Source organism: Vespa mandarinia, chromosome 4 (genome assembly GCF_050613455.1).
Source record: "Vespa mandarinia isolate Hongniang chromosome 4, ASM5061345v1, whole genome shotgun sequence".
Lineage (NCBI taxonomy): Eukaryota > Metazoa > Arthropoda > Insecta > Hymenoptera > Vespidae > Vespa > Vespa mandarinia.
Window position 1 is genome coordinate 3,388,373 of NC_140813.1, and position 14,128 is coordinate 3,402,500.

Genomic DNA, 14,128 nt, shown 5'->3' on the forward strand with positions numbered 1-14,128 from the left:
GTTCTTAGGTGATTTTAAAAATCAATTACAATTTTTCGAGACTTTGTAGGTTAACTATTTTCTTTTTTTTCTCTTTTTTTTTTCGCATATTATAAAACTACAAGTTTAAGCTAGTAAGTAGACCCCAAATTGAAAGATTAGCCTAAAAAGGCTTGAAAAAAGAAAATTATCGATTTTCAAAATCACCTTGAAACTTTTGGTCCACTTAGAAACTTTTATGCTCACTTTGTATATACAGATGGTATACGTGTGTGTCTGTGTATGTGTGTTTGTGTGTGTGTGTACACATATATATGAATTATAACAACTAAAAGAAAAAGAAATGGTGAAACTTTCTTCTTTCTAATTTCATTGACGTAGAAATTGCAGTTTCTTTCTCTCGACACACCTAGCAATCTTCTAAACTCGCCTGAATGTAATAAAAAAAAGCTTACGTCACACTTGGCGCGTTTCTTCTTAATGGACAATGTAATATACAGGTACAGGCTATCTCGCAAAGGTTATTATTTTTAAATTATAATGCATATTAGTTTTTGCCACTCGTGGACCTTCGACGATCGTGATGCCAACAACAACAACAATAACAATAACAACAGAAAAAAAAAGAAGAGAGAAAAAGATAAAGAAGAAAGAAAAGAAAAAAAACGGGAATAAAAAAAAATAAATAAACGAAAATAAAAAACAAAAATATTGTCATATCGAGTTAAAGAAAAAAAAAAAAAAAAAAAAAAAAAAAAAATAAAATATTATCTAACATATTACAGAATTATGTGTATATGTATATACAGGGTTGTCCCGAAAGTTCTTACGCGGATTCAAAATCTTTTAGACAAAATTTTATATATCAATTACTCCTTTTTTCAAAACATTATGGATTTGTCAATTAGGCTTGTAACTTTACAAGCGTTGATCTTATAGCTTTACAATTTGAAAATAATAAAAATAAAAAAAAAAAAAAAAAATAAAAAAAATAAAAAAAGAAGAAGAAAAATGGATTATCCTAAAAGGTCTGAAAAAAATGAGTGATTGATTTTTTTCAATCATCTATAAGATTTATTAGTTCCGTTCCTAAAAACTTTCTTGTGGTCCACCCTGTATTATCGAATATCTTTATAACTGTATTTCGCATTCACAAATCGCGTATAAATAGCACATTAAAATGTAATAATTGTCAATGATACAGGTACGTGATATATTATTATTAATTATCAATTATATTATGCATAAAAAGAGAGAATAGCTCGTATATTTACGAGTTACGCACACACACACATAATATACATATACATACACACACACACACACATATATATATATATATATTTATATATGTATGTATATTATTATTATTTTGATCGAGAATATTTGTTCCTTGTTACTGCATCGGTATATGAAATTCTATTTCTTTCAAAGCGCGAACACACAATTCCATTTTGAGAAAAGAACTTCCTGGAGATCGAAATTTTAACGGCAGATTATTATTATTATTATTATCATATCATATATGTATATGTATATATATATATATATTTTTTTTTTAATCTATCATATCTTCGGTGACTAAATAGAATATTACGATATTTTATCATTATTATTATTATTCTTTTTTTTTCTTTTTTACACCTTTCTAAAATCCGAACGATAAACCGAAAAATGTTTCTTTTCTTCTTTCCACCTTTTTATTTATTTATTTTTTTTTTTCGTTTTTTTTTTCAATACTATCTAAAATATTATCTAAAATATCACTGTTTTTCGAATGATTGTAATGTAATCTTTATGTCAGTCATTTGAAATCGAGAATTTTTTTTTTCTTTATTCTATTTTTTTTTTTTCTTTTTTCTTTCCTTCTTTTTTCATAGCATTTGAAGAAAATCAACTGACATATATCTTTTTTCAAAATATTACCTGGAAGATACGCTTACGTACGTACATACATACATACATAATTTGTCATAATTATCGGTCTCTGCAAAGAAATTCGTCGCATGCGAATTTTTTGTGTCGTAATCTGATGTAATCAGTAATTATAGTCATTTATTCTTTTGCGAGTAGATAATAAATGTATATGTTAAATATATATGTATATAAGGTATACGGCTTATTTGTACAAGAGAGTTACTTCTTATATCTAAACCAAAAAAAAAAAAAAAAGAAAGAAAAAAAAACACAATCATACTGAGCTTCCATTAAATAATAATACACATGTAGCCTCTTTAAAATGATATCTCTTTCCCTTTTTACATAATTATTAATAACTATTTTATATATATATATATATATATATATATATATATATATATATAATATAAAGAGAGAGTTCTTCTTTAAAAATATATGCACGTGCGCGTATATGTATATAATATATATTATATATACATTACTGTAGGCTTTGCTTACGCACGTCTAATTGTGATTTTTTTTTTGCAAATATGTAAATCATTTATATTATACGTATAAGTTTTCATATTTTCTGGCACCATCTCTAAATCGAATAATAGTATTTAATAATTATCAAACGAAACGATTTCTCTTTTTTTTCTTTTCTTTTTCTTTTTTTCTTCTTCTTCTTCTTCTTCTTCTTATTAAATATTTCATCCAATGATATTTTCAATTGAACTCTTAAAATAAATTTTCAAATTAAAAAATATAGTTCAATGATATTTTTTTTTTCTTACGTTCTTTCTTTCTTTCAAACTCTCTCGGTTTTATTTCTTTTTTGCTTTTTCCTTTTTGATCCTCTCTTTTCTCTTTCTTTTTTCTTCGTATGAACATGACAAAAACAAAAAAGAAAAAAATAAAAATTAAGTATTATTTTTCTTTTGTCACTTACGAAAATCGTTGGAAGAAATGTATTAACTTCAGAGAGACGATACCCACAGCAAACGTACCATAAAAGTCATAGCGAAACTTATGTGTGCTATACATACATACCGCCGTATCCACATTTACATAGTATATTGTGAGAGTAAAATTCTTGGCGTTACTTTCGAAGTGGATGCATCGGGTCAGGCAGTGCACCAAGCCAAAACGACCTTTTTGAACGGCACGAAGATCGCACGGTCAGGTTCACTGTAAATAGAAAAATGAATTTAAATAGGATCGATCAGAAACATTGAAGTTAATACAGGCTGGGTGTTTAGTTGGTTGAGTGAGTGGATGGGTGCCTGATTGGTTGACGGCCAAAAGTTTCTAGACGGGTCAAAACTTTCTAAACGATTTTTTAAATTCAATCACTTACACTTCCTCGAGAGATTTTTCTATGCTTGCCATTAAATTTGTAATTTCACAAGCTAATCTTCTGCAATACTTGTTGTTTAACAATATTTATCTACAAAAAAAGAAAGAAGAAAAAAAAAAGAAGAAAAAAAAAAGGAAGGACAAATTAACCACTAAAGTCTTGACAAGGATTAATTGATTTTTACAATCGTTTAAAAGCTTTTCGCCAATTCTTTATAATAATTAGAAATTTAAAACAAAAAAAAGAAAAAAAAAAAAGAAAAAAGAAAAAGGAAATCAACATCGTAATAATCTTTACGAAGAATTTACTTAAAGAATTTTCAAATGGATAAAATAATTAAATATGAAATATTATATTTATGTATAAAATGTGCTGTCCTTAAAAAATGTCTATTTTATCATTTAGAAAGGTAAAGAGAGAGAAATAGAGAAATATATAGAGAGATAGAGAGAGAAAGAGAGAGACAGAGAGAGAGAGAGAATGATTCGATCGATAGTATATTTGTGTATATATGTTCTAACTCATGATCAAAATTTGAGGAGGCGCACTTTCAGGGACGTCGATAATGGTCACGCGATCATTGTCGTCGCATTTCGAGTGAATTTCGTATAAGCTGCTGTGTGCCTCTACATGAGACATTTCTCACGACAAGTATTCACGCGACAAACTTCCTGCAATTTTATAAGACATTTTATCCTTCTAATCGATAATAGTTCTTGCCATAACTCTTTCTCTCTCTCTCTCTCTCTCTATATATATATATATATATATATGCATATATATATATATATGCACATAAAAGATAATTTATTTCTAATTTTAATATATATCAAATATAACATCGAATCAATCGAATTTAGATAATAAATCATTTAAAAAAAATTATTAACTATCTTGACTCAACTTAATCACTAACTTAATGAACTATGATTATTAATTGTAAATAAAGAGATCGGATATATATATATAGTTCATAGAATGATTAATTGACTAATTATCAATTATCTTAAGAAATGACTAATTATTGAATATCAATGAATATGTTTGAACGCTTTGATTTAATAAAATTCATAGAGAAAAAAAAAAAAAAAGAAGAGAAGAGAAAAAACAGGAAAAGAAAAGAGGAGAAACAGGAAAAAGAAAATTAATTAACTACATATTCGTTAATATTACACGATGTGAAAAGAAATAAATAAGAGATAAATAAATAAATAAATAATAAAGTCTTACAATATTATTTAAATCTCGTATTTTTAAATCGTTAAAAAAAAGAAAAAAAGACAAATTCACAGCATCAGTATTACATTTAAATTAAAACACAGATACGCCATTGCATTTGCGTATGCATATGCACATTCAACTTATCGAGTAAAGTAACGACAAGACGAAGAGAGGCAAAGCAAAAAGAGAGAGAGAGAGAGAGAGAGAGAGAAAGAAAAAAAGCGAGAGAGTATATATGTACAAGGCGAGGCTCATTGAAGGAGGTATCGCGAGGATTTATCACGAACAGAATTGCTTTTGTCACGCAGTTCGTACTACGTTCCATTACCTCAAAAACATTATGCAATTACGAAAATTAAATAGCTGGACCAATTCATAGGACTTTTTTTTTTTTAAAGAGTTACGTTTACTCTGATCGAATATCGACTTTTGCTTCCTTCGAGCAAGTTCGAAAAGTATAATTTTACTGACTTATTTCTATGGGCTTTTTCTCCCTTTTTTTTTTTTTAATATCCTATATTTCTATAGAAACATATTGAAAATAAACAAATCAAAGATCCTCTATACATCTTATTCTGTATAATTTCAAATCTTATACTGATTTCTACACATTATTCTGTGATTGTTATGTTTATTAAAAGAAAAGAAAAAAAAAAAAAGAAAAAAAAAGAAAAGGAAAAAAAAGAAAAAAAAATACAATAAAACAAAAATGTTTTCTTTATAACATTGATATTAACGTGTTAAAAAATAATAAGATATATAAGTGTGTACATATATACATAAGAATAAATAATAATAATAATAATAATAATAATAATAATAATAATAAGACTTACCAATCGAAAAATCTTCTACCATGAAAAGTGCCATCGGATGAACCATTAACGTTCGGTAATTCAACACCAACGTGAGAATCTTCTCGACCAGGAACAGGACCAACGTATCGTACACGACCTTGAAGTACTCTTCCTTCCGGTGAGATTACTTTTACAAGATGATCTAACTTCAAATCTCTTGGTATCTATCGAAGAAAAAAAAAATATATATATATACAAACAAATGGGTTAGGCCGAATATTTCTAGATGGGAAAAAAATTTCTTGGTTTACGGAATTTTAAAATCTAAAAAAAAAAAAAAAAAAATAAAGAAAGAAAAAAAACAATTGGACTGAAAGCTCTTGAAAAAAAAGTGATTGACCTTTAAAATTATCTTTAGGGCTCCCTACACCCTGTATATTGTAATAATGAAAATTAATAATTTTACAAATAGCAAATTTTACTCGTTGGCACTTTCTTTTAGAGTTATAGTCCCGTGCTTTTTTTTTTTTTTTATTTATTTATTTATTTATTGAAACAGGCCATTCACCTTTGGCAGGTACGGTCTCGCATCCTGAGGGGGAATCCACTCGCGTGCAAGATCAGGTTCGGAGTGTCTTCGAGTTCTCCTTCGTCTGGCCGCTGTTTGTCTGTTCCAATAATCCGTACTAGCACTGGTACTTGAAATAGTCAGCATCGAATCGATACTGCGACGCAAATAATCCTCCGCCTCGTCTATCAGCGATTCCGTTGAATCTCCGCTATTGTCACCGGCTCCTACTATGTCTGATCGCAAGTTAGGTAAACTGCCACGCGTCATTGGGCACTCTGAAACATAAAAACACGAACTTGTTCCAATGTAATCCTCCATTCTTTTTGTTTTTCTTTTCTTTCCTTCTCTCTCTTTCTTTTTTTTTTTTTTTTTTGATTAGTAAAAATGTTGATAAATGTTGCATAAATGCATATATTGAAAACAAAATAAAACTAATCTACAAAAAAGATAGGAAAAAAAGAAAAAAAAGTAAAATTTACGATTGGCAAAGTTAAAAGAGCGATAAGAATTAAATAAAAAATACGATATCGATCTTTGCCTTTGTTTTTTTTCTTTCGCTTCCTTTTTTTTTACCTTGAAAAGTGACTTTCGAACGTGTTCTCTTTGGTATATTCTTCGAGGATCTCGAGGATGTAGCAGGTGGGTGAACATGAGTGGGAGAAGATGGCATAGAGGACCAGGTCGGTCTAGGTGTAGAAGTGGCAACAGGAACTCTCCATGTGTCGAAAGAAGCTGCTGTTGCTCTCCAAGAGTGTCTCCTTGGTGGCCCACTCACGACTTCTAATCCTGGCGATGGTATCGAGCTCAAGGAACCTCGATATCTCGAGGAATAAAGATCGGCCGACAGACGACAATCGCAAGGACTTGGTAAAGCCGTTCCTGGATTACAACGAGGCCAATAGCCTGCTGGTGATCCTAAGGATTCCCGACGATTTACTTCCGGTGTACGGTGTCCACAGCCACGAGATCCTAAGCAAGTCTAGAACACGTAAATATTTTTCTAAAGAGATATCAGACGAACAGGCTTTTGTTGAAATATATATATATATATATATATATATATATATATATATATTTGACATTTTATAACATAGGATTACTAAGCAAGTAAATAAGTTTTTATCAATATCCTGATATCGTACGTATACGTGTGATTATCAAGAAAATTACAGGCAAAAAAAAAACAATTTTGTACAATCAATTTACTAATCATTGATATATATATAGCAAGTTCACCTATGAATGGATTAAAGTTGAAAGAAAATAAATCATTTGAACGTTTCGATGACGTCTATCGTTAAACGATCCACAACTCGTTACGTTCTTATAATCTTAAGCGTATATTATTCTCACATGCGGCATCAAGAAGAAACACGAAGCCGCAAAATACGACTCCAGTTAATTTTTCTCACGTTCTCATGGACGTGGATAAGCGTGGACATAAACGTAAATACATCCGCGGGTAGAGGGGGAGAGATCGTAAGTTGAAGTTAGGTGCATAGGATGCAATTAGTCATCATCTAAGAAACTTACATAGGTCAAAGTAAGATAGATAGATAGATAGATAGATAGAGAAAGAGAGAAGCAGAGAGAGAAAAATAGAGTGAGAGAGAGAGAGAGAGAGAGGGAGAGAGAGGGAGAGGAGGAGGAGAGAGATCGTGAGTACGTGTTCATGGATGTAAAGCAAACCGCGTATAGCTCCATTCGTTCGTGGCCTTCTTGATGCACACAACGAGCATCATTGTGCGTACATATTACTAGCACACGTTGAATTAATCAAGCTGTTATTACGCTGACTGCCGTCTGTTTCGCTTATACTGGCACATCTACTCTATTACCACCAGGCTTACGACACCAGGCAAACGCGTGTCAGGGTTATCTCTTTGCGTAATAACTTTGAACGAGTTCCTCGAAAATGATCTCCAAAAAACTAAAAACCGGAGGCTGTAAATAAAAACGATTTCTCCACTTTCGCAAAGGAATTTTCTTCTTTTTTTTTTTTTTCTTCTCAGGGATTTTTCCTTTTTTCTTCTTGGAAATTTTTTCTTTTTCTTTTTCTTTTTCTTTTTCTTCTCCTTTTTTCCTTTACCTGTGCATGCGGATCGTGACAGAGATGATCAGCACTTCTTGACAATTCTGGAACCATGCTGGTGAAACTGATGTCCGAGAGTAACACTCGTCTTGCCTCGCGTGTCTTGTCAGACAACCTGAGCCTTCCGGGTACACCAGCCGGTAAAGCGAATTTACTTGGAAGCGTTGTAAACGTGTGAGCCACTTTGTGTGCGAGATAGCTTTCCGAACGCCATTGTGCCGGGAGGGCCGAAATGTCGGTTTGTGCTCCTGACTCACGTTTGGCACCACTACTCCGATCCATTACAGGACGAAGAGGTGCTGAACTTTTTCTTCGGTTACCAGCCAAAGCTTCTCGATGTATTATTGGCCTGCAATTATCCAACGTGTAATCATGTCAATGATTTCTGACAATTTCCAACTACATATTTTTCATAATTAAGGAAATAAAAAATAATGATGATAATAATGATAATAACAACAACAACAATAATAATAATAATAATAATAATAATAATAATAATAATAATAATAATAATAATAAATATAACAACAACAACAACAACAACAACAACAACAACAACAATAATAATAATAATAATAATAATAATAATAATAATAATAATAATAATAATAATAATAATAATAATAATAATAATAATGATAGTGATGATGGTAATTATCTCTTTATATAAAGACAGAAGCAAGGTTGGTATCTATAAATGAGATCATTGTGTAAGGAAAATCTAATAACACGATGTAATACTGCTCGATCTATAATGTATGTACTGTATATGGGTTATGTCGCAAAGTTATTTTTGCTTTTATATCAACGCTCGTACATGTAAAAGTATATACGTTTAGTAACGATGGTAGTACTCTTATACATCATAAATAAATATCATATACCTCCTACATTACGAAAGGCATTGGTACATTGACCCTAACATTATTGTTTGAATACTGATAGAGATCCGATAGATTTTCATACGTTATTACGCCAATGATTGTTATCCTTCGGAACCTTTGCTACTTATGCCGCAAACGGAGAATACGTTTTAAATATACTTATCTAGCTACCTATGTTGAGTACTACCGTTGGCGTTAGCATCCGTTGGTATGTAAAAACAAAGCCTCTTTAACGAGCAAGAACACTTTACGATCGGCAAGTGACTAATTACGTTCGCCTGTATATACATATATATATATATATATACATATATATATACATATATATATACATATATATATATACATACATATATATATGTATATACATAATGTATGCAAACACTAAAACGAAGGCCTATTTTCTGAAGTAGTAAGGTAAAACGGTAGGAAAAGTAATGAATGTAGTTCGAAAGAATGATGTAAATATAAAACATGGCACCTAGTTTTCAAGAAACAAGTAATTATCACTTATTATGGTAAACTTTAATATTCGTTTTTTGTAAAGTATTTTGATATGAATTAATAAGTCAAAACATAGAAGAATACAAAATATATATTTATGATTCAGACAAATACTTAGTTTGAATAAATTGTATATATTAAATTTTTTGATAGATATATACCAGCGATACAATCTAACTTTTTGGACGATCCAACATAATAAAAAATATTTAATTACCTGTAAGCCGTCGGTGGTGCGGCCAAAGTGTTCCTCCTAGTTGCATGCCTAGTGGAATGTTCAGGTTCCTCTAGTACACCACACTTGCTAATATCAGTTTCTACGAGTACAGAACATTGAGACCACATCTTGTTCAATCTAGTATTGGAACTCTCGTCGAATCGATCGACACTCTCTTCGCGATCGATACTTGAACTTTGAGATGAGACTGCTTCTTCAACAGAACTTGTCTTATCGCCATTGCAAACAAGAGATTCTCCATCAGCGGATTTGGTATATTTTAGGAGGACCGGTTGCCCGGCGGGACTTGGTTGTTGCCAGGCATCGGTTTCCGTGATGGAAACGAGATCTTCTTGAAGGCCTAGATCCCTACAGGTATCATCGGTCGTAAATATCAGCTCTATATCATCGAGCTCTTCCGAATCATTTTCAGATTGATCATTTAATTTCCCTTGTTCACCCGACTGACTCTGTTGTCTATGCTGTTGCTGTTGTTGCTGATTCTGATGTTGCTGTTGTTGAACTTGCTGTTGTATAGGTCTTTGCTGAGGCGGCGATTGAGGTTCAGGATTGTCACTGAATACAGAATTATCACCGTCGGAAACAGACCTAAGACTCAAATCTTCACTATCTTTTTCTGGTATATCAAGACGATCTACAACGACTGAACCCTCGTTATCGTCCTGGACATCATCCTGGATGTCCTCGCGAATGTCCTCTTTACTTTCTTTAGACAGCACTGATACTATAGCACTAGTAACGGAATCATCCTGATTCGGAATATATCTAAACTGTGTACCATCTCCCGAGATATGCTGTTGCTGTTGTCGATCTTTTTCGTTTTCTTCTTGTTCGACCGATGTCTCCGTAGACAATGACGGAAATTCACGTCGAACACGGCGTATCACCGATGTACCACGAGCTTGAGTTTCCGGACTCGAGCCACCAGTACTTCGCCGGCTCCCACTTGTTCTGATCGTCTCTGCCGTCTCCTCGACGACAACTTTATTCCCTGACGCTTCCATCGTGGCGCTAGCCGTGTTCACTGACGATGATGATGGCCTGTAAGAACGCGTATAACGTACGCATTACGTCGTTGTGAATCAGACAGGACGAAAACTATTTATAATCATTCTTTCTCCTCTTCCCTAATATTTTAAATTTATAATTCTTCTCTGACATTTTCTAGGATAACGTATTGCTCAAAGAAAATAAACAAAGAAGAAAAAAAAGAAAAGAAAAAAAAAAAGAAAAGGAATAAACGGAAAAGATTTTTTTTTTTTTACGTGTACCACGCCTATGAGAAAACATTCCATTTCGAGAGTTAACTTTTAAAAGGATAGCAATAATGAAATTGCCTATTTCGTGAGCGTGAATCGACTCAACGATGTTTTTACTATATGGCTTCGTCTATGGCTCCTTATAGCTTTCAACGAAAACTCGTAAATAAGGCTACGCTTCCAGCTTCCAGTCGGTTGCACGTTAACGAGCTTGCGAGTATATCGTTAAATGTGTTATCGATAAGAAGAAGAAAAAGAAAAAGAAGAAGAAGAAGAAGAAGAAGAGGAAAAAAGAAAAAAATGAAACGATAGGAAAAAAGAAAATAAACAACAGTATAAAGATAAAATAATCAGTAGTCTCTCATAAATATAGAATAATTTGTAATTCCTCGTAGAAATTAATTATTCTTTTTTTTTCTTTTTTTGTTGTTCGTTTCTCTTTTTTTTCATTCTTCCTTTCTTTCTTCGTTCGAGAAAAGTATATAATATTTGTTGAAAAATTAATTGCTCAAGTGAACCAGAAATTTTTTTAAATACATACCACATTTATGGATATCGATTGTGTATAACCTATTTTTACTTTGGTTTATTACACCGATAAAAGTCAATATATAAATTGTTAAAAAGGAAAAAACAATTTCATAATATTAAACATGAAATTTGTAATTGACAAAAGTTCGATAAATCTAATTTACTTTTACTAATAACCAAACAACAATAAAAAAAAAAAAAAATGTTCAGTGAAAGGTCAAATTCAAAAATTTTCTCTATTATATTATATTATGCATTTAAATTAAATATATATATATATATATATATATATATATATATATAAATTTATATATATATACATATTTATACATATACATATATATGTATGTATATATATATATATAATCTATATAATTTATATAAGTTGAACCAAATGTTCTTAGATGATAATAAAAATCAATTATACTTTTTCAAGACTTTGTTAGTTTAATTTTCTTCTTTTTTATTTCTCTCTCTCTCTCTCTCTCTCTCTCTCTCTTCTTTTTTTAGTCTGTAAAACTACGAACTTAAGAACTTTCGGCTGATACTATATATGTAAACGAACGTAGTATATACGTATCGTTGATCGATATTATATCGTGGTTTATGAAAGATTGAAGAAAGCAGAATTCGTTGAAAAACGTTTTCGTAGGAAATAAAAAAAGAAAAAAAAAAAAAAAAAAATAAAAAAGAAGAGAAGAGAAGAAAAGAGAACGGAAGAGAAAGAGAAGAGAAAAGAGGATGAAGAAAATTTCTCGTAAAAAAATTCGTATCACAGAGTAAGAAGTGAGAGGAGAAAAAGTTCGAGTAATTAGTCAATTAGCTCTGAGTCTTACGAAACTCACTTGGTAGGGTCTCCTTCTACTTGAAGTGGAACGAAACGAGACTGGTGCGACAGCAGCAGCGGCGGCGAAGACGGCGACGTCGGTTGCGGACTCGTAGCAGCATCATTGGAAAAGTCGGTACTACGGCTAAGGATCCTACGCCTTAAGACGTGATTCTCCAGGGCCAATCTTTCAACAACCTCGACGTATTTCCCTTCGGAAAATTCACCGACACTTTCCTTCAATCGACGAAGTTCTTCTCGCGATGAATCCAACGCTGATCGCAGTGATATAACCGTCTATGATTTATTACAATTGTTCTTTAGTTTAATTGAAAAAAATAATGTGAATATATATATATATATATATATATATATATATATGTATGTATATTTCTTTTATGGAAAAAAAAAACAGAAAAAAAAAAAAGAAAAATAGTATTCTAAGATTTGTATTGGTAATAAGACTGAAAATGATTCTGAAATGATATAATCTGAATGATTTTTAAAATCATTGATTTTTTGATATTTATATATGTAAATAAATGATATATACCATAATAGTTGATATACAATGGTATTGTATTGGGAGTATAATATCGGGTTGGCAGATAAATAATGTCGCTATTTGCAATAATGTATTTAAAATTTGAATAAATAATATCGTAATATAATATACGATGATATTGTACTCGGAATATAATATACTTGCTAAATTTTCCAAGAGTAATTTTTTTTTTCTTTTCTAATCTATTCACCTTGAATAGAAATTTTGTTATGTAGAAATAAAATCATAAATCTCAGTTACGACGTTTTTGTATATATACACTTACTCGGTATATATACATATATATATCCAATATCATTATATCATTTATTTAGATATGAAACATTACAAATTTCCATATTACTTATCGGCTAATTCAATCTTATACTATCACATCATTTATTCAGATATAAAATATTGCGAATTTTGATCTGATTCATTTGCTAACCCGATCTATTATTTATTATATCAATATATTTATTACATCTACATTTATGTATAAAATATTAAAAATTCCATTATTACTTATTGATACATTCCAATACACAATGTAAATAATATATATAGCGATTATAATAATTCTTATTTACATAAAATTATCTATTATTTTATATATATATATATATATATACACATATACACATACGTACATACACATATATCCTCAACTTGGCTAAATTTTTTTGTGAAAGATTTGACCTTAACGTAATGCTATTTTTCTCTTTGAAAACGATCTCGATGATCTTTTCAACCTTTGAATAGATTTTCTTTCTCTCTCGTCTCGTGTGGCTTCCTTTAAAAGCAATTGGAAGCAATCGAATATCAAGAGATTTCAAGGGTACTTTCGTTATAAAGCGTAGATAAATTTATTTCACAACTCTGTCGACGTTATTGACAACGTCGTTCCTTTTGAATATGGACAAAGCAAGAAATGTGAAAAAAGAAAAAACAATTTTACTTTTATCGATTATGTGAAACTTTTTATAAATTACTACGTTGTTTTTATGTTTGTTTATAATTAAAAAGCAAAATCAACTCTCTAAGATTAATAGACATTTCAATTTCTATCAGTTCAAATTCCTTTACTTTCCTTTCATTTTCCTCTCTTTCTCTCTTTTTCAAAATCTCAATGAACTGTAATAATTGCATTTTTATTTTTATTGACTTTACAAAATTGAATCCTTTTAATGTTATCATCCTATTACATAATTCCCTCAAGTAATATACTTAGACAATTGCGTCTATTTGTAAATAAAAATTATACAAGATTGAGAACCACTGAGAGTTTCTAATTTCTTGAAAAAACTCGATCCCAAAGAAATGATATAATGTCGACGTTGATCATTAAAGGATAAGAAAATACAAAAAAGAAATAAAATGTTACAAACAAAAAAAAAAAAAAGATATAAATAGAACAGAA

At 30.5% G+C, this 14,128-nt stretch overlaps 2 protein-coding genes across 3 annotated transcripts in view; both read right to left on the bottom strand.

The window, feature by feature from the left end:
- LOC118445917 (TD and POZ domain-containing protein 2) overlaps positions 1-14,128 on the bottom strand; it is a 43,389-nt gene that overhangs the window by 21,815 nt on the left and 7,446 nt on the right. The window lies entirely within an intron of this gene.
- The window catches only part of LOC118445908 (uncharacterized), a 15,945-nt gene continuing 3,493 nt past the window's right edge, over positions 1,677-14,128 (bottom strand). The window contains exons 2-8 of one of the 2 annotated variants that reach the window (XM_035875987.2): positions 12,184-12,461; positions 9,528-10,589; positions 7,917-8,268; positions 6,401-6,806; positions 5,825-6,102; positions 5,296-5,480; positions 1,677-3,069 (exon numbers count right to left, since the gene is read on the bottom strand). In XM_035875987.2, the coding sequence (XP_035731880.1) occupies positions 3,006-3,069; positions 5,296-5,480; positions 5,825-6,102; positions 6,401-6,806; positions 7,917-8,268; positions 9,528-10,589; positions 12,184-12,461 (2,625 nt within the window). In that variant the 3' untranslated portion in view covers positions 1,677-3,005. The remainder of the gene's footprint in view (positions 3,070-5,295; positions 5,481-5,824; positions 6,103-6,400; positions 6,807-7,916; positions 8,269-9,527; positions 10,590-12,183; positions 12,462-14,128) is intronic. The other variant, XM_035875992.2, reaches the window with a different exon arrangement.